Raw genomic sequence first — 27,148 nt, forward strand, 5'->3', positions numbered from 1 at the left:
TTGAGCATTGTAGTTTCTGATTAATATTCAACCATCTTAACAAAACACACCTCTAGATATGACACAGCCAAAGCGAGGTGGCAAAGTCAAGTCACGCCCTAACCCTGAGTGTGCAGAATTTGAATCCATATACAGTAGTTTATTAATCACTTCTAGACCAGAAGGATTTACCCTCTTAATGACCAGGACAATTTTTGCAATTTGGCACTGCGTGACTTTAACTAGTAATTGAGCGGTCATACAGTGCTGTACCCAAACCTTTTTGTTTCCCTACAAATTGAGCTTTCTTTTGGTGGTGTTTGATCAACTCTGCGATTTTTATTTTTTGCGATATAAAGGAAAAAAAAAAAACGAAAATTTTGAGAAAAAATTAAATTTACTACTTTTTTTTTTTTTTTATAAAAAATATCCAATAAACTCAATTTTGTCATACATTTAGGCAAAAATGTATTTAGCTACATGTCTTTGATAAAAAAAAAAAAAATCAAAATAAGTGTATATTTATTGGTTTGCACAAAAGTTATAGCGTCTACAAACTATGGTGTATATACTGGAATTTATACAGCTTTTTCATTCTGACTGCCATCTCATTTCTTGAAGTGCTAAAATGGCAGGGCAGTACAACCCCCCTTCCCCCAAATGACCCCTTTTTGGAAAGTAGACACCCCAAGGGATTTTCTGAGAGGCATGTTGGGCCCATTGAATATTTAATTATTTTTGTCACAGGTGTTTGGATAATGTTTGAAAGTAGATACCCTAAGCTATTTGCTAAGAGGCATTTTGAGTATTTTGCAGATCTCGCTTTTTTGTCACAAAGTTTTGAATATATAAAAAAGAAAAAAAAATCCTTTCCTTTCTTCATTTTCCAAAACAAATGAGAGCTGCAAAATACTCACCAAGCCTTTTAGCAAATACCTTGGGGTGTCTACTTTTCGAAAAGGGGTCTTAGGGGTGAGGGGGGGTTTCATTTCATGGCCTCAGAAACTTTGATAGGTAATGAGGAGTGAAACCAACAATTTACGCCTTACAAAGCCTGAAGGTGGTGATTGGGTTTCGGGTTCCTGTACGCAGCTAGACTGCTCAAAAAGTGTCACATATGTGGTATCTCTGTACTCAGGAGAAGCAGCAGAATGTATTTTGGGGTGTCATTTCTCATATAGCTATGGTGTGTTTGAGCAATATATCATTTAAGTGACAACTTTGTGTAAAAAAAAAAACAAACAAAAAAAAAACACATTTTTGCTATTTTCCCAAAACTTCTGGCAAAATAAAAAATATTCCATGAACTCAACATGCCTCACCGCAAATAGTTTGGAGTGCCTACTTTATAAAATGGTGTTATTTTGGGGAGGGCCTCCAAAACTGTGATAGGTAGTGGGAAAGTAAAACACGCAATTTATGCCCTTAGAAAACCTGAAGGCGGTGATTGGTTTTCGGGGTCCTGTACACAGCTAGGCTCCCAAAAAGTCTCAAACATGTGGTATCCCTGTACTCAGGAGAAGCAACAGAATGTATTTTGGAATGTCATTCCACATACACCCATGGCATGTGTGAGCAATATCATTTAATTGACAACTTTGTGTAAAAAAACAATGGTAATTTTCCTGAAACTTGTGGCAAAGTATAAAATATTCCATGGACTCAACATGCCTCTCAGCAAGCGTGGGGTGTCTACTTTCCAAAATGGTGTTATTTGGGGGGGGGGGGTGGTGTTTAAACTGTCCTGGCATTTTATGCCCAATAATAGAAGCTTATGCCACACATCACCCACACTTCTAACCACTTGAAGACCAAGCCTTTTCTGACACTTTTTGTTTACATGAAATAAATATTTTTTTTTTACTAGAAAATTACTTTGAACCCCCAAACATTATATATTTTCTTAAAGCAGAGGCCCTGCAGAACAAAATGGTGTGTGTTGCATTTTTTTTATCACCCAGTATTTGCGCAGAGATTTCCCAAACGCAATTTTTTGGAGAAAAAAAAAACACTTTTTCAAAATGTAATGCACAAATACACTATTTGATGCCCAATTGTTTGGCAAAATATAACAATAATATATATATATATATATATATACAGTGAATTGCGAAAGTATTCAGTCCCCTTGAACTTTTCGACCTTTTGCCACATTTCAGGCTTCAAACATAAAGATATAAAACTGTAATTTTTTTGTGAAGAATCAACAACAAGTGGGACACAATCATAAAGTGGAATGAAATTTATTGGATATTTCAAACTTTTTTAACAAATAAAAAAACTGAAAAATTGGGCGTGCAAAATTATTCAGCCCCCTTAAGTTAATACTTTGTAGCGCCACCTTTTGCTGCGAATACAGCTGTAAGTCGCTTGGGGTATGTCTCTATCAGTTTTGCACATCGAGAGACTGAAATTTTTGCCTATTCCTCCTTGCAAAACAGCTCGAGCTCAGTGAGGTTGGATGGAGAGCGTTTGTGAACAGCAGTTTTCAGTTCTTTCCACAGATTCTCGATAGGATTAAGGTCTGGACATTGACTTGGCCATTCTAACACCTGGATATGTTTATTTGTGAACCATTCCATTGTAGATTTTGCTTTATGTTTTGGATCATTGTCTTTTTGGAAGACAAATCTCTGTTCCAGTCTCAGGTGTTTTGCAGACTCCATCAGGTTTTCTTCCAGAATGGTCCTGTATTTGGCTCCATCCATCTTCCCATCAATTGTAATCATCTTCCCTGTCCCTGCTGAAGAAAAGCAGGCCCAAACCATGATGCTGCCACCACCATGTTTGACAGTGGGGATGGTGTGTTCAGGGTGATGAGCTGTGTTGCTTTTACGCCAAACATAACGTTTTGCATTGTTGCCAAAAAGTTTGATTTTGGTTTCATCTGACCAGAGCACCTTCTTCCACATGTTTGGTGTGTCTCCCAGGTGGCTTGTGGCGAACTTTAAACAACACTTTTTATGGATATCTTTAAGAAATGGCTTTCTTCTTGCCACTCTTCCATAAAGGCCAGATTTGTGCAGTAAACGACTGATTGTTGTCCTATGGACAGAGTCTCCCACCTCAGCTGTAGATCTCTGCAGTTCATCCAGAGTGATCATGGGCCTCTTGGCTGCATCTCTGATCAGTCTTCTCCTTGTATGAGCTGAAAGTTTAAAGGGACGGCCAGGTCTTCGTAGATTTGCAGTGGTCTGATACTCCTTCCATTTCAATATTATCGCTTGCACAGTGCTCCTTGGGATGTTTAAAGCTTGGTAAATCTTTTTGTATCCAAATCCAGCTTTAAACTTCTCCACAACAGTATCTCGGACCTGCCTGGTGTGTTCCTTGTTCTTCATGATGCTCTCTGCGCTTTAAACGGAGACTATCACAGTGCAGGTGCATTTATACGGAGACTTGATTACACACAGGTGGATTCTATTTATCATCATTAGTCATTTAGGTCAACATTGGATCATTCAGAGATCCTTACTGAACTTCTGGAGAGAGTTTGCTACACTGAAAGTAAAGGTGATAATAAAAGATTCAGCGCTGAATGAATATAAAACTGGACCAGCAGCTAACACTCAAGTGTAATCCAACACCCTCAATGAATAAATAAATACTAGTGTAGCGCAGTCCGGTATCTGAGAATTATGACAATTAAATAAATTCTTAAAACGTCACAAACATTTTTAAAATTGTATAATAGTAAAAAAGTTCATAAAGGTAAAATTCAAAGATGATAGGAAGAAAAAACACACAGTCCACTGGTGATCCGGTGAAATAGTTAATATGTGTGACTTGAGTGCTCATAAAATCCCTTCACCCGGCATTCTCTGCCTCTCACCTCCAGAACTTGACCCCACAGGGTCTAAAAGCATAGATCAATCTCCACGATGATCAGCCAAAACGATATTAACAGGACCAGATCGATACCTCCAGCATACCGATGTCTCAAAACCACAGGGGATAATCTTTCCCAAAATGCTCCACAACATAAGGGTAAAAAGAAACAATCTAGTGCTCTCTGTTGCGGTAATCACATATTTATTGCTCATAGTATGATATTGCACTTACATTGTGTCCCGGTTTATTTAGCAAAATGATAGCAGAGCATGCAGCGTGCTGTGAGGTGTCTGGCTTCCGCGTTGTATGACCCTCATGAGCAATAAATATGTGATTACCGCAACAGAGAGCACTAGATTGTTTCTTTTTACCCTTATGTTGTGGAGCATTTTGGGAAAGATTATCCCCTGTGGTTTTGAGACATCGGTATGCTGGAGGTATCGATCTGGTCCTGTTAATATCGTTTTGGCTGATCATCGTGGAGATTGATCTATGCTTTTAGACCCTGTGGGGTCAAGTTCTGGAGGTGAGAGGCAGAGAATGCCGGGTGAAGGGATTTTATGAGCACTCAAGTCACACATATTAACTATTTCACCGGATCACCAGTGGACTGTGTGTTTTTTCTTCCTATCATCTTTGAATTTTACCTTTATGAACTTTTTTACTATTATACAATTTTAAAAATGTTTGTGACGTTTTAAGAATTTATTTAATTGTCATAATTCTCAGATACCGGACTGCGCTACACTAGTATTTATTTACTGAAAGTAAAGGGGCTGAATAATTTTGCACGCCCAATTTTTCAGTTTTTTATTTGTTAACAAAAGTTGAAATATCCAATAAATTTCGTTCAACTTCATGATTGTGTCCCACTTGTTGTTGATTCTTCACAAAAAATTACAGTTTTATATCGTTATGTTTGAAGCCTGAAATGTGGGAAAAGGTCGCAAAGTTCAAGGGGGCTGAATACTTTCGCAAGGCACTGTATATATATATATATATATATATATATATATATATATATATATATATAAAACTAAAGATAAAATGCTTTAAACGTGTGCACGCCCTTGCAGTGGCAACAAACTATGTACATTTTTAAAAGCCTTTAAAGGTTACCACTACAGAGGAGGTCTACAGCAAGAATTACTGCCCTCGATCTGTCACTTGCGGTGATACCCAACATGCATGCTGCAATTGCTGTTGACATATGACACCAGACCGTTGCATGTATTCACCTTTGGGCGCAAACACGGGGCGACAGGGGTGCTTGAATTTTTTTTAAAAATGTTATTATTATTTACATTGCTTTTTATTTTATTTTGACACCTTTCCTTTCATTTTATTTTTTTATCATTTTTATTGTTATCACAGGGAACTTAAATATCCCCTATGATAGCAATAAATAGTGACAGGTACTCTTCCTTTAAAATAAATTGGCGTCTATTAGACTCTAGATCTCTCCTCTGCCCTTAAAGCATCTGACCACACCGGCGGAAGGGGAGGGGGGCGGCTAGCAGCTAATTATCTGCTAGGATGGCTGTAAAAAACAAGAAATTGTGCGGTATACCCACCATTAGACCTCCCAGCATCCACTCACTTCTAATGATTGGCATACATGCAATGATCTTTTTTGACCAGCCCCATAGGCTGAACGAAAAAAAAAAAAAAAAGAACATAGCAGATTTCTCCATTCACATCAATCGATGTAGATGAAGAAATCTCTGCCAAGAAAAGTGTTAAAAATATATTGCGAAGCATAGGGGAGATCCGCCATCTGTGTCCACCCCATCCCCTATGCTTTTCCATATACTGTATGTTCTTCTTTTTAACTGCGCTGCAATCATTGATTTACGTATATGCTGAGAGCAAACTCTGTTGCTATCAGAATAAACAAATCAGTGATGCAGCTGATGGGCATACCTGCAATGCAAACAATGGTTAGCAATAAAACACAGTAACAATAAAACATTACATTATAATAGCAAAAAGTACAGTAGAATGGTGGTATCTGCAAAGAAAATTATGGTTAACAATGAAAAACAGTAACAATAAAACATTACAGTATAAGAGTATAATATAAAGTACAGTAAAATTAGAAAGAGTAGAAAAGTAGAGTAAGAACATAAAATTACCTCAATAAAACGACAACTATTTTTGGATTTTTTATTATTTTTTTTTTTAATTTAAAAATAATTTTTTTTTTACACTTTTCTTTACACTTTTTTTGTTACCGTAAAAAAACTGTTCCAGGCTAGGGTCTCTCAAAATGTGTGAAAGTGTGCCCTAGACTGTGCCGTGCTGTACCTTATACTAATACTCTACTAGTGTCTGGTAGCGACGAAAACAGTCCCCGATGCAAGACCAGGTTGGCCAGCGTGACGTGAGTCACTTTGGTTGGGGGGCTTGTGGAACCCAGATTGCTTTAGGGAGCTTGGGAGACTCCTTGTCCAGCTTCCCCAGCCCCTCTTATGTGTAAGTCACCCTGTGTCTATTAGAGGCACAGGGTGACCAAGAACCCCAGTTGGGTCTGCACTAATCAGACTCGCTGCACAACCACACTGGACTCAGCATTTGGTGTTACCCCGGTTATCCTGGGTTCTATATGTGTGGTTTGTGTTGAAAGAGTGAGAGGCTCTTTCACGTGGGACAATAATATTTCTGGACAATATCCCTCAGGAAATATATAAAGATAAATGGTTTGACTTAACAGATTGCTAGAATATTGCAGGAGTGTCTCATAGACCCTGGCTAGTGGGGGGGGGGGTTTGTTATTGTTAAGTACCTGCATCCCATTGTTCTTCTATTGTTTCTGTCTGCCTTAAGATAAACTTATTATGGGATGTATATGTGTATGTGGATTGGCTGCTAAGGGGGAGGGGTTGTCCCAGAGTGTATATCTGTATGTGCACGTATTTGAATAAACAGTTTGATTCTGGTTGACTCCAAAACTTGTACTGTCGAGTTCTTGGGGTAACTATAGCCAGATTCACAGATCCCGGTCGGGGGTGTCCGGATTCCGTCACAGCCAGGACAGGAGAGACAAAAATAGCGGGTGTTACACCTATATCCTTGTTTTCTATTCAATAATATAAGCCAAAAAGTCCAGTGATTAGTGTGTTAAAAGTAAACAGAGAAGCAGCACACTGATTACAAAAATTAAAATATACATAAACACAAATAATTGGTGCACATTCTCTTTAAGTAAGTGAAACAGTAATCAAAAGTTTAAAATCAACATATTTTATCAAAAATATTTCCTCAATTGAAATAGTGCTAATGTAAAATAAATCCCCAGGTTAAATCTTTTAAAATCTTGAGTCTTATAAATAAACTGTGCCAAAAACAACTCCACATGTGTAAGCAGGTAGAGTTTTATGCAGCCCCAGCTGGGAAGGTTAGTGTTAATGGTAGTTCCCAGTTCTTTCCTAGTGTGCTTTTTTGGGTCCAACCCACGAGTTCTGTGTATTAGAAAAGGGACAGGCGTCTGGACATGAAAGAGCGTGGCCACTGCTAATGTTTGTGGTACCATTGCCAAAGTCCTGCTAGCCTTCTGAAATATATTGAGACTGGAGTGCCTGTTAGTGAACACCTGGCTTTAAGGGCCCTCTACAGCATAGGGGGATTGCTGGGACCTGCAGTCCACCTTGAGGATTTAAATCCTGGAGACTACCATCATGGCCAGTTATGTACTTTTTTTCTGTACAGGTATGCTGCGGCAGTCACAAGCCTGAGTTAGGGATTAGGGATGTTAGGAAAAGACTTACTATTGTTATCTGAAATGACAGCCCTGGTCAGTTAAACACATTGGAGTATGAAGATAACAGTACAAAAGGTATTAAAGTAGGACGATACACGTGGTTACCAAGGGTAACAAAGGTTTCTCTAGTAGACGATCATAAGAGTGTACATGTGGAAGGTGGGATCGTTTTTTACAGGAAGAGTTGTTGTTGGCACTCTCTCAGTGAGCAGGTCCTTCTCCCATAGCAACAGGAGCAGATCAGCACTGCAGAGGTCCTCAGCCTGTACACAGGTACAGAAGAGGTAGAGTGAAGCAAGTGCACGTATAGAGTCTGTGCTAGGTGCATGGCAGGGTCCCATTCCGTTACTGGGAGTGAGGTAGCGGAGATATGCTGGATTGGGTAGAGAGGACATTGGCTCTGCGTGTCCCTCCTAAATGCATCAGTGACCATGGTGGTGTATATTAATGTCAAGAGAGTTTATTAGAATTTATTCATCTGTGCAAGTAAAGGTACCCTAGTTGTAAGGAAGTGACCCTATCTAAAGTGCCTAGTGTAGCCCAGAAAAAGCTGGAGTAGGCCTCCTATGTGACCCTAACTTGATGCCCAATGAGGAGGGAAACATGGAGGATATGACAACCATCCCATCACCCTAGCACCCCCACCCCCCATTACACACGAGTGCCAACTTCTGTGTGACACACCACCAAATTTGCCCAGGCTCCTAACCAGATGATTATGATCCATCAACCTCCATCAGGAATGAACAAACCTAGAAACTCAAAATTCCCATGGAGACAACAAAAGGATTTGCCACATAGTGTAGTGCTAATAAAAGCGCACTGCATTTAGAACTATTTTACATGTATTATGTTGATTTTGACCTTTTGATCATTGTGTCACTTACTTAAATGGACTACACACCTATTATTTGTATTTATATTTCTATTCAATTCAAGATATGCATTAAGTAAATAGAAGTCCAATAGTTCAGCTGTTAGTTAAAGTGGAACTATAGGCAAAATAAGAAAATTACATATACGACACAGTTTATAACTAGTATCAACTACTTGTGTTTCTACTGTAGGTATCCCTGCATTTTAGCTTTATTAGGTGTTCATCCTGTAAGCAGATCTGTTAATTTTCCACTTCTTTAAACAGTATGACAACACTGTTCACTCTGCAGTAACATCACTGCAACGTTGTCACCCTGTGGTCAGAGCATAGGTGTGCGCAGCCTATTCCATTAGGGAGTGCTCCCCAAAACTCAAGCACACATGCCTTTACTCTGCAGCCTCAGCTGAACTGGACAGTGAATGAATGGGAAGTGCTCTGTGCGAAGCAGCTTCCTGTTCATTCACAAACTGTGGCATAGCAAACACAGTTTTCTATGCTTCAGTTATGAATAGACACGGTGAGAGAGTGTGATCACTGTGTTCATTTAGAAAAGGAAGAGGCCGGTAAATTACATATTTACTATCCATTTCCCCCACTCTACAGAGTGGTCTTGAACCATGGACGTCCGCAGGTAGGGGCAAGGGGGGGCAAATGCCCCCTCCCCCCTGGAATCTCAAATTCCCCTTTCAAGTGGTTGTTAAGCCACTTTATACCATCCTGTCTGGTCTGTTTAATTATCCTATGTGCCTGTGTGTCTGTGTATGTGTTTTAAAAAAATAAGCCGTTCTTTACCAGTTTTCAGAGGGTCGAGCACCGCTCACGTGACCCATCAGCTCTCTCCTATCCCCGTCTGACAGCTGATTGCAGCGGGTGGGGCCAAGGATTCCTCACTGATGTCAGTTGGGAGGGGAGGAGGAGGAGAGGAGGAGAGAAGCGGAGGGTCACATGAGCGATGAGTTGCGCTCTGATAACTTGTAAAGAATGGCTTATTTTTATAAAACACAGACACAGGGGCACACAGGATTATTAAACAGATTGTACACAGGATATGGAACTTTAAATGAAACTACAGCAGCAAGAGGGGGGGGGGAGCAGGAGCAAACAGGTAGGGAGAGAGGGGGGAGAGAGGACAGAGGAGGACAGGAGGGCTGCGGATGTCGGAAGCACGTAAGCTGACCACGCTTTCAGGGCTCAGCAGCCATTATATACCATGGTCAGTTTATAGAGGGGAGGACATAACCAGGCAGGATAAGCCAGGTATTTCAGCACTGTGCTGTATAACATGCTTTAAGGGAACAGGATCTTTTTTTTTTTTTAGGTAAACAAATTATTTAAAAATAAATGCTGCTGTTTGCTCTTTAAAAAAAATACTCAAAATAAGTATATGACTAAGCCCCTCCCCTCCATGACATTGTTGAAAAGGGGCGGAGCATGGGTGACCTTAAAATGATGCCCCCTCCCTGAAAAAAGTTCTGCGGATGCCCATGTCTTGAACATTGATTATATTGTTTTAAATTGATTTTTTAAGTAGCTACAGCACTAGGTTTTAATTCTGTTGGAAAAAGGATAAAATACATGAATAAAAGCTGACTGTTGTAAGTGTGAAGTATGGTTGGTCACAATCCCTGTTGTAGGGCTTGTCACAATCCCAATCCCTGTAGATATCACTTAGACAACTAGGTCTAATAACAATCTGTAATATCCCTTCATAACCAGGCCATTTTCCTGTTTTTAGCTCTGTGATACTTTTTTTTTTTCTATTTTAAAAATGTTTATTTTTTTTTAATTGAAAAACTATAAAAATAAAACACACAACAAAAAACGAGACAACAATTTCAGCCACGCAGGGCTCAGTACAAAACAAAATCTTCCGCAAAAAAAAAAAAAAAAAATTCCAGCCCCCCAATTCGGGCACCACCCCAGGAAGTATTTTCTCACTGTCAAATACTATGTGTTCCTCAAGAGCGAAGATCATGCACTTACATAGCAATATTATGACCAAAATACACCGAAAGGAAGAAGAAACACTTGAGAGGGGATATGATATCAATGTACAAATACCGTACTGGTGACCCTAGCATAGGGAACAAACTATTCAGTGAAAGGGAATATAAAAGGATTCCCGGGCATTCACTGAAATTAGAAGAGAAGCGGTTTAACCTTAAACTGCGTAAGCGGTTCTATGCCATCAGAACAGTATGCCTATTAGATGGGCACCTTGACGACCACTACATACAGGGGTATACAATGTATTTTGACATGAAAACACACACACACTCATCATAGGTTGAACTGGATGGACTGGTGTCTTTTTTCACCTCACTATGTAACTATGTTACATCTCTTATTATATAGGTATAGGCAATCAGAGCACATCCCCTCAGGGGAGGGCATCTCAAGCTAATGCAGACCCAGGAGCAGTGGAGGGGACTGGCATCAGGTAGGGATATTATATTGCTAGGTGAGGAGGAAAGATTTGCAGTGGCCTGATGCTCCTTCCATTTCAATATTATCGCTTGCACAGTGCCCCTTGGGATGTTTAAAGCTTGGGAAATCTTTTTGTATCCGGCTTTAAACTTCTCCACAACAGTATCTTGGACCTGCCTGGTGTGTTCCTTGTTCTTCATGATGCTCTCTGCGCTTTAAACGGACCTCTGAGACTATCACAGTGCAGGTGCATTTATACGGAGACTTGATTACACACAGGTGGATTCTATTTATCATCATTAGCCATTTAGTTCAACATTGGATCATTCAGAGATCCTCACTGAACTTCTGGAGAGAGTTTGCTGCACTGAAAGTAAAGGGGCTGAATAATTGTGCACGCCCAATTTTTCAGTTTTTAATTTGTTAAAAAAGTTTGAAATATCCAATAAATTTTGTTCCACTTTATGATTGTGTCCCACTTGTTGTTGATTCTTCCAAAAAAATTACAGTTTTATATCTTTATGTTTGAAGCCTGAAATGTGGCAAAAGGTCGAAAAGTTCAAGGGGGCCGAATACTTTCGCAATGCACTGTATATATACATATATATATATATATATATATATATATATATATATATATATAAATAGGGCTTACCTTTAGTGATATTTATTTATTTATATATATTTAAGGGAAAAAAAACACCAAAAATGTTTGTACTTGTAGTGCACAGTGGATTTGCCTTTAGTAAATAAGCCCATTGATGTGTCAGAGAGGAGCTGGGTTGGAATGGTTAACACAATGATCCTGCAGTCAGTGAAAATTAATGAATGGTTCATCAGCTGCAGATTCATTCATTACCCATTCATAGATTGCTATAGTTCCTAACAATGTAAACAGTAATATGTGATTTTTGTAACTGGTTATTACAGCGATCATATGCTACAGAGCCGCTGAGATTGGCTTGGTACACCGTGACTGTAAACCAAGCTGTCTAATGTCAGTGGTGTTCCTGGAAGATTTTCTAGGAAGTAATTTATTTTAATTAACCTACTCCACCTTTTATAGTATTGCTCACTCCATCATGTAAAGCTTTAAAATTCTGTGAATCTGCATGGACAGCATGGAACAGAGATTAATAAATAACTGTCCTCAGATTAATAAATAACTTACATAATACATGTATCCGCATTCACCTCTTTTTACATCAGCTGGAAATCAATGCAGCAGTAAAACACTAATTAAATAAATGCCTAAGATAGTCCATACATTCTTTGTACCTTTAAACATATTGCTATCTGCCATCTGATAAAACAGCTTTATATTTGTCATTAAACGAACTGCTTCCTATATTCTTTCCCCTGCTGTGTGCAAGGCTTTTCTCCAAGCAAAATCATTTAACATTGTAATTTCTGATTTCAGTCATGAGACTTCAATTGTGGAACTTTCTTTGTGAAAATGTTTATTGTCCAACAGCCATGTTGACCCTCTTGCTACAATACTTTGAGTCAATGACCTGCAAAATAATTTTAGTTAAAGAGTTCAGACTATACTCAGAATTTCCTGGTTTGTATACCTGTTGTGGGTCAATGCCTCACAAAATACTTAAGCTAGATGATGGGCTATCATTTTCAGAAAAAGTGTTGTTTGAGAAGCCCTGGGATGCAGCTGGCAGGTGTTGATATTTCTGTAACCAAGATAATATTGAGAGCTAAAGCTGAGTCAATGCAATATTTCCCACAGCTAGATCCATTTGAAGGATTTAAAAGCTTTTCCTCTGTTGTGACGCTGAGATGTTCGTAAAAAGGCGTCGGACTTTGATGTAAGTGCTCTTGCCGGGCATTAAACCTTTCTATTCTGCGTGAATAACCATAGGCAGAGCCTTCATTAAGCGATTAGCGAGACGTTTGGCAATAATTTTGACACTGGCTTTTAGTAAAGAGATAGGGCGGTAAGAAGAGAAGAGTGTCAGGTCTTTTCCAGGCTTGGGAAGAACCACTATACAAGCTTCTGACATGGACTCTGGCAATCCAGAATGATGGCGACAGGTCTTTAAAGCAGTTGTATACTCAAAAAAAAAAAAAAAACCCTGCAGGAGAAAGGCATAAAGAGCTAGTATGCATCGCATACTAGCTCAATATGAAATACTTACCTTAAAACAAAGCCCCAACACGGTCGCCCGGACACCGCTGAGGGAGCCGTCATGTTCCCTCGGCTTTTCTTCCGGGTTCAGCGGCTCTGGCGCTTATTAGTGGCCGGACCCGCGATTATGTCACTCCCGCGCATGCGCACGGGAGTTACCTTCCGGCACGGAGCCGGCAAAGAGCTCTGAAGGTCCGCTGGACTGCAGAGAGTGGATAGCGAGCTGGGATTCCTCCAGGGTGATTGGGGAATCAAATTGTACCCTCAAGGAAGAAGAGAGAATAGGGAACTCTATCTTGTCCAGGTAATGGATCAACTCATCAAAAGTATAGGTCACTTTGGAGGAATAATTGGTCTTGCAATAAATGGCAGCTCTGGGGCAGTTGTCAGTGTATCAGACTAATCAATTATAGTGGCTATGGGGTTTGCTCTTTGGCAATCCATGCTAGAAGCCTCCAAGTTTTTTCTCCCTGTTCCAAAATGCATTATGATTGATGCAGTAACTGTTTTTGGGTGGATGCGATACGCAGCAACATTACTTCCCTAAGGGCCACTTGGAGATCAGAGTAGGCATGTGGATCCTTCATACCATCATACCGAAGCTCAAGCCATTGCACCCTGTCTTCTGCTTGGTCCAGATCCCTGCGGAGGTGTCCAATAGTGACCACACAAGGCGGCCTTGAAGGTGTCTCAGAGCATGCCCCGGAAGGATGAAGTCACATTTAAAGGCCAGAATTAACTTAACCTATTCTGAATCTAGGGTTCAAACACAAGAACAGCAATCCAGTAACAGGAAAAGTTCCACCAAGCTTGTTCCGGCGCCAACATCAATCACAACCGCAGTGAGACTGGTGCGTGATCAGATATCAGAACAAGGTCTTTGATTATGCTTCCAGCCCATAGCAGGGAAAACCCATAAGGGGGAAAAGTCCAATATAGAGCAAACTCATATATTCACTCTACATGGCTGCTTTATTCCCATGCCTACTAAAGGTACGCAGCAGGGCATTTACTTGCTCCACTGGAAAGGGAGCCCACTCAAGGCCTACTCAAAACTGTAGGTTGCACAATATTTTGCCCCTTCTCTCTCCCGTGCAGGACTGAGCTCACATGGCATGGCACATAATACTGTATATACAATATATCACAGCCATGCCAAAATGGCCACTCAAATTTCACAGAATTTTAATGCTAAAAAGTAGGCACTGGCTTCCTCAAGATGTCTTCCCAGTGCAGAAGACAAATCAATCCTTCACTAGGCTTCCCTAGTGCACAACAGCAGTCAGATGACTTTTCTGTGCTCCATACAGTAACACCTGTTCTAAAGCGGAAAGGGAGAGTCATAGAAGCCAAAAGGGATCGTGTCTCACCAACAGTAATGAGAAGTAATAGATAAATACTCCTGTTTCTCATCTATCTACACCAGGAGAGAACACAAGCAAGGAAACTATCAATACAGAGGTCAGAAATGAAAAGTAGCAGCAAAGAAAATGACAAAAATCCTGAGAACTATAGCAAGGTCAAACACATCCTCATCTCCATCTAAATAATGGCCCCAGTAATTTTGGCATAAATAGAAAAGAAATGATTGATAGTCCAGTATATTCTGTAAAACAGATTTAGATAAACAATTTGTTACCTTTGTTGAAACACAATAAACATATACATCGAGACAGTATGAGGGCATGCCACTGGGAAAATGGTTGGAAAAAGAACAAAGTGCTCACGTATGTGTAGAAAGTTTGATTTTTGTGTGAAGAAAACTTTTAAAGCTTTCTCCAAATTTTGGTATTCCCAGATTGGGTTCCATATTTTGAAATACAAAGTATGGGCATGGCGCTGTCTACTGGAAAATATATAGATAATGAGACAGGAAAGGTATGTATAAAGAATGCACCCAAAAATAAATAAATAAATGAATATCAAAACTGCACAAAGCTAAATATCACAAAATAAACTAAAATATGATGCGGCAATAAAGGTGCAAACCTTATGAGGTATTTAAATAAATAACAAAATGCAATATATAAAGTGACTAGGTGCAAACAAAGAATAAAAATTAACGGGTCCAATAAGGTGCAATGTGTAAATGAAATGTCAAATTTGGGTAGATAAAGTGACCAGTGCAAATAATTAATGAGATCCAAAATAAAGTGACTCAGTGACAGCAAAAATTGTGTTGCATTAATCTGGTGTGTCAAGACTGATAAAAGTAAAATGAACTAAGTGACAAAAACTGGTGGTCCAATAAAGTGACAAAGTGATGTAATTAGTTCATATAAGTGACAAAATTCTTCATGTAAAAAATACTGGAAGCAACCCCCGTGGTGGGTGGTAGGTGAGGTGTTCGGTGACCCCTAAGGCAGGTAGCCCACTCACCGCAAATACCTACCCCACACAGGGGTGAAGAGCGGGTATATAGATATAGAAGGTATCCCACTTTACATGAATGAAATTATGTTTGTATAAAGTCTCCTTATCCATTCATAAACTGACAGTCTGACACTCAGTAACACTCAGTTTACTATGATCAGCTATCAGTGGACACAGGAGCCATTGGTAGCAATGCCTCGGTCCACTGTACTACAGGGAGGGGGCCAGTAAACACATGTTTACCAAGCCCCCCCCCCCCCCCAAGCCCCAGCTTCACCCGAAACCACCTCCCTTTCCCCGCTAAACCTGACAGCTCACCGGAGTGTCAGGCAGCAGCTTCAGGCAGCGGGAGGGAAAGGGAGGGATGGATGGATCAGGGGTGTGGGGGCCGGTACAGGAGGGGGGGGGGGGGAAATTGGCCTGGCAAAGGGGACATGCTAAGATCCCCTCTAAGCCTCTGCAACACCTGAAGCTGGTGGGGGTGGCAGAGGAGGGATGCCTGCTTCTAGAGGTAGCTACAGGGATTGGGTTTTGGAGGAAGGGAGGGGGGTAAATCAGTGCTGGGGGTGAAAAAGGGGGATGAAGGGGCTAGGAAAGGAGAGTGGGTATAGGCTGGGGACAGGGAAGTAGCAGCATGGGGGGGGGGGTAGTCACATTTTAGGTTAATAACTCTGATCTCAGCGGGTTGTAATCCGCTGATCAGAGTTATAGAACTGTTTAGCAGAGTCTGCTGAACAATTCTGTTATAATTTCATGTTCATTGAAGTGACCATGAGCTTATAGTAGAGGGAGAAATGAGGTCTGTACACTGCACGGACCTGGCAGCAAAAGGGTTAATAGGAGCAGAGGTACTCCTGAAGAGAAAGCCAGGGGGCTTGATATTTTTGTTACCTGTTTATGCTGCATGCAACAAAAACCCCTGCGTGGGCAAGTTTGTGAACTTTACTTTAATCTGTTTTTAAAAAGTGGACTACCAGGCCCCTAAAACACAATTCCGACTTGCATGGACTTCACTAAAAAATGCATCTACCATTGAGTCTAATCACCCCAATGTCACAATACATATACATACATACATACTGTGCGTATATATGTATGTATTTCAACCTTTTATAAATGGACCCAAGAGGTTGCATTTTTAACAAAATAATTTTGCTGATTCATTTTAATCATCAAAGCTATGGTGTGGATAATCTATATGCCTTTCCTATTCTTTCCACAGAGCAACATTTGTCCAGACACGAAGCAAATACTGGGTGGGAGTTGAAAGTCCTGTGCTAACAGTAGGTGTAAATTCTGTATTTAATGTATCTTTAAGTAGGAATAAAACTAGATGCATGGGCCTGTGGGCAGGACGGGGACCACGGAGCGAGCAGCCTCAGTGGCAGACAGAGGCTGCGGTCACGTGAAATCAGTATTAAGGCAGTGCTCAAGGTTAAAACCAAGACTCTTCCAGGAGCACAGTTGTCTCTTTCTAATCCGTGGCCAAACTTCTAAATTGTTAACAGTATGGACACACTTTTGTTAGACTCCCCCCAGGTGTGAAGCATTTATGAGCTGGTACAGCAGAGCTTGTACCAGTCTCCAACAACCCAACAGTCCTGTCACCTCACTCCCAATGACTATAATCCATATGTTGCTATTGGATACAAGAAGCTCAATATTCATAAACACATGCTTGTTCTCCTTCCGAGACCTCACTTCATTACTCGTGACTCCTAGGTCCCTAGGAACTCCGTGCCGGGAGGATAGTCCAAGTAGGCGGGGAACCAGTCGCCAGTAAAAGGGCCGAGCATCAAACCCCTTAACTCTGTCTCCCATGCCATGTCACCAGCTTACTGGCTTGTTGTGTGCTTAAGCACTTGATATAAGTATGGTAGCCATTAGCAACAGCAATATAGCTATTAGCTTCCTTAGGACAGCTTTTCTGCTTGTTAGACCTCTGTACTGTATATTCTCTAACTTCTCCCACCACCTTAATTAAGCACTGTTCTTTTAAAACACCATGCATGTACCCCTTTAATGACTTAAGACCAGGCAGCTAAACTGAACAACAAACCCAAACAGAATGGATGGCATCCTGGCAGAGAGGTAGCTTACATCTTAGCAGTTCAGTCCCCAAAGAGCTCCTGATTGGTTCCGTTCCTTTTTATATGTTTTGTCCAGCAGGGAGCAGAACTCTTCTGAAAAGCCCGGGAAAACCTGACCAGCAGAGGTAACCCTTACTTACCAAACAGCAACACCTCTGCTGGGCAACATTAACTAAGCAGTACAACTTACACAGCTGAAAATACATTGAACCCCAAAAAGTACTGAACATACCTACTACAGAAATATCTCAGTCATCACCTGCTTATAGACCCAATGTATACAATATCCAGCAATGAGCTCTTCATATTGCTTATGATTACAGTATAATAGCTATAACACAGGGGTAAATGCATGGGAGTTTACATCCACTTGTATTTTAAAGGTGGACCATCTTTACCAAATATTCAATCAATTCACTAGGACATCCGTAGTGGCCCACTGTAGTGGCCCACTGGTCCATTTATTGGCCCACTGTAGTGTTTTAAAGGATATATTTTTTTATAGATAGATAGATAGATAGATAGATAGATAGATAGATAGATAGATAGATAGATAGATAGATAGATAGATAGATAGATAGATAGATAGATAGATAGATAGATAGATAGATAGATAGATAGATAGATGCACATTTTTTGCAGGTAAAAATCAGGCTCAGACTCATTACAGCTGTCTGCCCATACCTCCCATACAGGCATACAGTTACTGAAGGCAAAAAGAATCAATGAACTACGAGCACTCAACATTGTCCTCACAGTTCATTGAGAAAAACAAGTTGTTCGCCACAGTGGAAGAAGGTATTTGTAGTTCATTCATTCACAGAACTCTGTGAATGAATGGCACAGCTGTGTGGGTGGAGCCCCATCGTGCCACACTGTCTTTAAACTGTGACAGTAGGTGTGGGCAGAGGAAGGGGGGGGGGGAGATCCCCCATCCACTGTCATGGGGAGAGAGGTTGCTGAACACGTTACACTCTAAATATGGGTGTAATATGCAACGTGTTCAGAAAGATGAACTTATCCTTTAAGCTATGTGTGGCAAGGCTCGCAGCACGGGGTCCAGTGTGTCCTCGTTCACTGTTTCAGATCCGAATTAGGTCTGAATTTTCGCCTGAATTTAGACCTGAAACAGAGCTAAAGACACATAGGACCCTTTTGTAGTGCGCTCCGTGGCCGCCCCAGAGATGTGTGAACCTGCTCCATAGAGAGCCGGTCACACTCTCCTGTCATGCGTATTGGAATGTGGGGAAACCGCATCCAGTTAGCAGTTTACCGGATGCTGCTTGGTTTGACAAGATAAGATGCTTTCTTGATATAAGTGTGCATAATGTGTAATAATGCTGTTAACGATAAAATGTAAAAATATATCATAGCTCATAAGCCATCCATTTATCCTTGGTAAAATTACACCGTCTAAATAGCTTGAAGACTTATTTATTTAAACCAGTTTCCATATGACATTTACTATTGGTTTAAAACTATGTATGGCTTACTTATTGACAGTATTAAAGACTAAATTCAAATTTTTCAGTAAATGGCCTATGCAGTCATGGAGCCCTAGCAGATATTCAGATATGAAAAAAAAAAAACTGTGCAGCTTTGTTATATAATGTTAATCTTTATTGTCAAGGATGTCTGCCCCCCCCCCCCCCAACACTATTCCCACCTCGCAAGGGTAACACAAATCGTACTTTTACTATAAATTGCAAAATATCGTTTTGGGTTATACACGAACTATATAAAATGTTATTCAAAAATGAAACCTTTAAAACCAAACATTGAATGTTTGATTTACATGAAAGAGAGATTTAGAATATTTATTCTCTTAAGCTGATCAGTCTCAGTAGCCATACCACGCTGCATTCCTGGGCAATTTTGGAGTCCCCAATTATCTACAAAAAAAAAAGTTGTTTTTTTAAAGGCACATCACTTCCCACTGAGCAGATATTCACAACATTTTCATTACAACAGACAATAACATACATTAATAGCATACACAATGGCAACAGTAGGTCTGCAGAAAAGTCTTGCTCATCAAAACGATTTTACTGGATACATCATTATTCTCAAGCTAAAAGAATATATGCACTAGTGCAAGGGTCTTCAAACCATGGCCCTCCAATTGTTCAGAAACTACAATTCCCATCATGCCTAGTCATGTCTGTGAATGTCAGAGTTTTATAATGCCTCATGGGATGTGTAGTTCCACAACAGCTGGAGGGTCGTAGTTTGAGGATCCCTGCACTAGTGTTTCCCCATCTTTAATCTTTAGACAGGCTAGGAACCCAACACTCATGAAAATACATATGAGGACAAAGAACAGCTCAGTAGAGCATTTCACATCTTTTGTACAGTATATTATTCTTTTTTACAGTAATATGTAATTATTTTCTGACTTTAGAACATCAATAGTCCTAGCACATCCAGCAGTCCGAATGCTACTGCTCCCTCAAGCACTGCCACGTCTTCAACCTCATCTGCAACCTCAAGCACTGCCACATCTTCATCCTCATCTGCAACCTCTATTACCTCTATTTCTCCATCCACTCATATAACCCGGGACACCTGTGGAATCCAGAAAATTTGTCTCAGCAGCCCTTCTGACTGTGACCCCTCCAAAACCACTAACTGCCACTTCATGTCTTCAACCAAGATAAGTGATGGAGGCTATCACTATGAGATTAGTGGGCCAGCCGCTGGATATGTAGCCTTTGGATTTTCAGATGACCAAATGATGGTGAGAATGACCTCATTCTAACATTGTATAGCCATCTGTGTCATGTCTTCATATTATAATTGTGTGTAACAAAGACAACACCTCCACTGGTAAGAATCCACAAAAATCTAATTTTCTCAGTGAGACGTAAAACAAGGGTTTGTTATTTCTAACATATGTATCAAATTATTGCTTCATTCATTTCTGTGTTTTATATGATTTTTTTTTTCTATTTTTGGGATAGAGTGGGGAAGAATTAGAACTCCTTTCAAACCATTACTGTTATCCAGGGCTCTGTTAAGGTGACTTTCGGGCACTTTCTGTCCTGTTGACAATGGTTTCACTAGATAGGTACTGAGAGGCAGTGGCGTAGTGTGGGGGGTGCTGGGGGGGCCAGCCGCACCGGGCGCAAAATCTGGGGGGGGGGGCGCAGTGTCATGCTGCCATTCAGGAGCCTGCTTAGCCATCCTGAACAAGCCCCTGCATTGACGGCAGGACTCGGGAGGCAGGAGGTTGATATTAATGCCAGTACAGCTCCGGATGGAAGGCGGGACTTCAAGTTAACTCGCAGGTGATTGGTTGCTAGCAACCAATCACAAGCTGATTGGAAAAGTTGTACAGATCCCGCCCTCCTTCCAGAGCTGTCCTGCTTCTGATGTCAGCTTCATGCTTGCTGCCATCCATGCGGAGCTGTCCACTCAACTGCGGTCTCCTCTGTGAGTAATTTGGATTGTGGAGGAAGCTGAGGGTGCTGTGAAGGTGGAGCTGAGGACAGGGAGTTGAGGACAGGAATCTGAAGATGGGGGATGGGAGGTAGGGCTGAGGACAAGAATCTTAAAATGGGGGATGGGGGGGGGCTGAGGACAGGAATCTGAAGATGGGGTAAAGCTGAGGACAGGAATGTAAAGGGGTAGTGGGGGACAGGAATGTAAGGGGGTAGTGGGAGACAGGAATGTAAAGGGATAGTGGGGGACAGGAATGTAAAGGGGTAGTGGGGGTCAGGAATGTAAAGGGGTAGTGGGGGTCAGGAATGTAAAGGGGTAGTGGGGGACAGGAATGTAAGGGGGTAGTGGTGGACAGGAATGTAGAGGGGTAGTGGGGGACAGGAATGTAAAGGGGTAGTGGGGATGAGGACAGGAATGGAAAGGGGTACTGGGGATGAGGACAGGAATGGAAAGGGGTACTGGGGATGAGGACAGGAATGTAAAGGGGTGGCTAAGTGAAACCAGGAATGTAAAGGGGTACTGGGGATGAGGACAGGAGTGTAAAGGGGTGGCGAAGTGAAAACAGGAATGTAAAGGGGTACTGGGGATGAGGACAGGAGTGTAAAGGGATGGGGGGGGGACAAGACCAGGAATGTAAAGGGGTAGGGGATGAGGACAGGAATGTAAAGGGGTACTGGGGATGAGGACAGGAATGTAAAGGGGTGGGGGGTGAGGAAAGGAATGTAAAGGCGGGAGGGGGGTGATATAAAGGGGGCTAAGGACAGGAATGCAGAGGGGGGCTGAGGACAGAAATGTGGAGGAGGAGGGGCATGATATAAAGGGGCATTAGGATAGAAATGTAAGGGGGGGTGATGACAAGGATCTGAGGAGAGGGGGGATATGAAGGTGGGCTGAGGAGAGTAATGTGAAGGGGGGTGGTGATGTGCAGGGGGCTGAGAACACTGATGTAATGACAGGATTGTGATGTGAAGGATATGAGGCTAGCTTTATAACATTGCTACCTGTGTTCTGTATCTAGGCAGCCCATTAATTTCATTTTGTGTAATTGTCAGTATAGTAATCAGGTAGGTCTGTGTAGGAGTCAGTATAGTAATCAGGTAGGTTAGTGTAGGAATCAGGTAGGTCTCTGTAGTGGTCAGTGTAATTGTCAGGTAGGTCTGTGTAGTGGTCAGGTAGGTCAGTGTAGGTGTCAGTATAGAAATTTGGTAGGTCAGTGTAGTGATCAGGTTGGTTAGTGCAGGAATAAGGTAGGTCAGTGTAGGTGTCAGTATAGTAATCAGGTAGGTCATTGTAGGAATAAGGTAGGTCTGTTTAGGGATTAGCTAGGTCACTGTAGTGGCCTGTATAATGGTCTAGTAGATTTGTGTAGGGGGCGCAAATTACTTACCTTGCCCCGGGCGCTGACAACCCACGCTACGCCACTGAGGAAAATCTTAACAGGGACCCAGACAGAAAAGAAAATCTGGCAGGAGTTCTAACCTTCCCCTCGTCTACCTAATAAAAATATTTGTGTAGTACCACTGAGAATAACCCAGGTTTCCCTTACCTGTTCAGAGCCTGCCAGACCCAAACACCAGTTCTCAGACAAACACAGGCTCAGTCTAGGAAATGTCTTTTTGTAGATTTATTGCAGTGCTTTAAACAGAAGAGAGGAATGAAGGTATACTCTAAAATGCAAAACAGGGGTAGCAAGGTAGATTCTTGAGCAAAAATCCTTTAACCACTTGCCGATCAGCCGCCGCACATATACTACAGCAGGTCGGCTCTATTACGCAAAACGAAGTACCCATACATCGTTTGGTGTAATAACCAGTGGGGGGCATGCTGATTGGCCAGAGGGGGAGCCAATCAGTGGGTCTGGCGGCCACAATGTCCACTGACCACCTGCGATCACTCCCCATAGAGACAGAAGGGCGGTCTGCCTATGTAAACAAGGCAGACCACCGTTCTGTCACAGATGAACACAGGGATCCTTTGTTCCTGCCATTCAGGAACACAAACCTCTATGTTCATCTAGTGAGTCCATCCCAGACACAGTTAGTAAGCATCCCCTAGGGACACACTTAACCCTTTGATCGCCCCTGGTGTTAACCCCCTTCCCTGCCAGTGTCATTACTACAGTAACAGCTCATATTTTTAGCACTGATTACTGTAATAATGTCACTGGTCCCCTCAAAAGTGTTAAAAGTGTCAGTTAGATGTCCGATCTGTCTGGCGCAATGTCGCAGTCCCGCAAAAAAAAAAAAAAAACCTGATCGCTGCCATTACTAGTAAAAAAAAAAGAAAATAAATAAAAATGCCATAAATCTATCCCCTAGTTTGTAGATGCGATAACTTTTGCGCAAATATACACTTATCACATTGTAAAACTGTTGGCGCTATATAAATCCTGTATAATAATAATAATTGGGATTTTGTTTACCAAAAATATGTGGCAGAATACATATTGGCCTAATATTTATGAAAAAATTAGATTTCCTAATTGTTTTTTTTATTTATTATTGGCTGTGTTTTATAGCAGAAATGAAAAAATAATGCTTTTTCTTTTCTTCATAACTGTCGCTCTTTTTTTGTTTAGAGCGCAAAAAATAAAAACCGCAGAGGTGATCAAATACCACCAAAAGAAAGCTCTATTTGGGGAGGGGGGGGGGATAGGAAATCATTTTTTTTTTTGGGTACAGCATCACACGACTGTGCCATATCGCAAAAAATGGCCTGGTAATTAAGGGGATAAAACCTTCTGGTCCAGAAGTGGTTAATACAAGCCTTGGTTGGAGGTAGAGGGGATAGGCATATAATCTAAGACCAGTGGTGGGATTCAAAAATTTTAGTAACCAGTTCCGACTTTCCCAGTAGAATGACCAGCATGCCCCCTTTTAATTCAGAATGACCAGCAAGCGCCCTTTCAATGCACAGTGACCAGCGTGCCCCCCTTTCAATCCACAGTGACCAGCGTGTCCCCCTTTCAATGTACAGTGACCAGCGTGCCCCCCTTTCAATGCAGAGAGACCAGCGTGCCCCCTTTCAATGCACAGTGACCACAGCATTACCCCCAATGATTGCAGAGTGCCATAGCATTGCCCTCAATCATTGCAGAGTGCCACAACATTGCCCCCAATCATTACAGAGTGCCACAGCATTGCCCCCAATGATTGCAGAGTGCCCACAGCATTGCCCCCAATGATTGCAGAGTGCCCACAGCATTGCCCCCAATGATCATTGCAGAGTGCCCACAGCATTTCCCCCAATGATTGCAGAGTGCCCACAGCATTGCTCCCAATGATTGAAGAGTGCCCACAGCATTGCCCCCAATAATTGCAAAGTGCCCACAGCATTGCCCCAATCAATGCAGAGTGCCCACAGCATTGCCCCCAATAATTGCAGAGTGCCCACAGCATTGCCCCCAATAATTGCAGAGTGCCCACAGCATTGCCCCCAATGATTGGAGAGTGCCACAGCACTGCCCCCCAATAATTGCAGAGTGCCCACAGCATGCCCCCAATAATTGCAGAGTGCCACGGCATTGCCCCCAATAATTGCAGAGTGCCCACAGCATTGCCCCCAATAATTGCGGAGTGCCCACAGCATTGCCCCCAATGATTGCAGAGTGCCCACAGCATGCCCCCAATGATTGCAGAGTGCCCACAGCATTGCCCCCAATAATTGCAGAGTGCCCACAGCATTGCCCCCAATGATTGCAGAGTGCCCACAGCATTGCCCCCAATAATTGCAGAGTGCCCACAGCATGGCCCCAATGATTGCAGAGTGCCCACAGCATGCCCCCAATGATTGCAGAGTGCCCACAGCATTGCCCCCAATAATTGCAGAGTCCCCACAGCATGCCCCCAATAATTGCATTGTGCCCACAGCATTGCCCCCAATAATTGTAGAGTGCCCACAGCATTGCCCCCAATGATTGCAGAGTGCCACAGCATTGCCCCCAATGATTGCAGAGTGCCCACAGCATTGCCCCCAGTAATTGCAGGGTGCCCACAGCATGCCCCCAATAATTGCAGAGTGCCACAGCATTGCCCCCAATAATTGCAGAGTGCCCACAGCATTGCCCCCAATGATTGCAGAGTGCCCACAGCATGCCCCCAATAATTGCAGTGCCCACAGCATTGCCCCCAATAATTGCAGAGTGCACATAGCATTGCCCCCAATAATTGCAGAGTGCCCACAGCATGCCCCCAATGATTGCAGAGTGCCCAAAGCATGCCCCCAAAGATTGCAGAGTGCCCACAGCATTGCCCCCAATAATTGCAGAGTGCCCACAGCATTGCCCCCAATAATTGCAGAGTGCCCACAGCATGCCCCCAATAATTGCAGAGCACCACAGCATTGCCCCCAATAATTGCAGAGCGCCACAGCATTGCCCCCAATAATTGCAGAGTGCCAGCGATCCCCCCGCGAGACCCCTGCACTTACCTCTCGGACGGTCACACAGCTTCTCTTCAGTCCCCGGCTCCCCGCATTTCCGAGTCCTCAGTCCTCCCGCCTCCTCATCCAATGGCACGGAGTTTGCCTTTTGGCCAATACGGAAGCGGGAAGACCCGCTCCCTGATTGGCCAGGAGGAGGATCCAGTCATCGGTTCTCTGCAGGCTGTAAACCGAGTGCTGAGCGATAATCCCATACTTCTCTTTTAATTTCAGGAACAAAGCCACTTTGTAAAATGTGCTGCATTCCTAGGGGTCAAGTCCAATGCGGTGCATGCCACCTTGTGGACGTATCTCTTTAATTTACAGTTGACATTTTTACTGAGCACTGGGAGTACAGCTATCACTATACTTCTGATGCTCAGACACTGGAGCTTCTAGTCTCAGCTCCAGCAGATGCAGAGTCTAATGCAGCCACTGTGTCTTTCCTGCCTCTCCCCTCCTCCTGCCCAATCATAGGGTGCTTTGTAAATGGTGAATCCATTCACAAAATACAAAGCCTTCTGTGAATGAACAGCAGAGGGGAGGGGGTGGGCAGGGACGCGGTGTGTGCATAGACAGCATCCCTCTTGTCAGAGCGCAGAGAGTGTAGTGATAGCTGTACTCCTGGACCTCCATAAAAGTCAGTTTTACAGCATCTCACAAAAGTGAGTACACCCTCACATTTTTTTAAATATTTTATAATATCTTTTCCTGTGACAACACTGAAGAAATGACCCGTTGCTACAATGTAAAGTAAAATCCTCCGGGGCTAAAGTGGTTAAAGATTATTAACGTACTGAAGACATGCACACGAACAGGCAGTTCAGTGTAACTGAAGTGTGCAGGTTGACTGGCACATGTGTTTCATTTGCGGCATTTTGCACCCTCTAGTGGCAAGAAGTTGCTCTGCATCAGTTAATTTATACTGCGGATATATTACCATTTGCCAATTTTGAACTTAATGACTTCAGCTCCTGAAGATTTACCCCCCTTCCTGACCAGGCCATTTTTAGCTATATGGCATGCGTGCGACGCTGTGCCCAAATAAAAACATTTTTTGTCCTTTTTTTCCCCACAAATAGAGCTTTCCTTTTGGCCAATATGTATTCTGCTACATATTTTTGGTGAAAAAATCCTAATAACCATTTATTGGTTGGTTTGCGCAAAAGTTATAGCATCTGAAAATGATGGGATGTATTTATTGAATTTTTATTTATATATTTTTTTTACTAGTAATGGCAGTGGTCAGCGACTAGTAGCGGGACTGTGATATTGCGGCGGACAAATTGCACACTGACACTTTTGACACTTTTTTTGGGGACTATACTGACACTGGCTGGGAAGAGGTTAACATCAGGGGCAATCAAGGGGTTAACCGTGTGCCTATCTGGTTTTTACTGTATTGGGGGAGGTGCTTGTACTAGGGGAAGGCATAGATCCCATGCACAGGATCCATGCCTTTTTTACCGACAGAACGTCGATCTTCCTTGTGTACATAGACAGATTGCTGTTCTGCCTGTTTCCTGAAAAATCAGTTCCCGCTGTGTAGAATCCCAGCGGGAGCGGCCAATACCGGGAAATGCAGGATATAACATTATATATATATATATATATATATATGTGTGTGATCCTGCACAGTGCAGCCGCCCTGTAGCAGTAAAACTGCTATAGGCCGGTCGGTAGGTCGTTAAGGGAATTCAATAGCAAAATTTGTTTACCAAATGTAAGTTGCGCTCACCTTTCTTTGTGCACTGGTGCACAGTCCTCTTGGAACAGGAAGGGGACATCCCCAAACTGTTCTCACAAAGTTG

General features: G+C 42.2%; 1 protein-coding gene across 1 annotated transcript in view; it reads left to right on the top strand.

Moving 5' to 3' along the window:
* Positions 1 to 27,148, top strand: part of LOC309562229 (putative ferric-chelate reductase 1) — a gene marked incomplete at its 5' end in the record, with an annotated part of 130,118 nt that overhangs the window by 33,286 nt on the left and 69,684 nt on the right. The window contains 2 exons of the mRNA XM_082266353.1: positions 16,610 to 16,670; positions 19,879 to 20,214. Of these exons, the coding sequence (XP_082122479.1) occupies positions 16,610 to 16,670; positions 19,879 to 20,214 (397 nt within the window). The remainder of the gene's footprint in view (positions 1 to 16,609; positions 16,671 to 19,878; positions 20,215 to 27,148) is intronic.

This window comes from Pelophylax lessonae, assembly GCF_965119305.1.
Source record: "Pelophylax lessonae genome assembly, chromosome: 8".
Classification (NCBI taxonomy): Eukaryota; Metazoa; Chordata; class Amphibia; order Anura; family Ranidae; genus Pelophylax; species Pelophylax lessonae.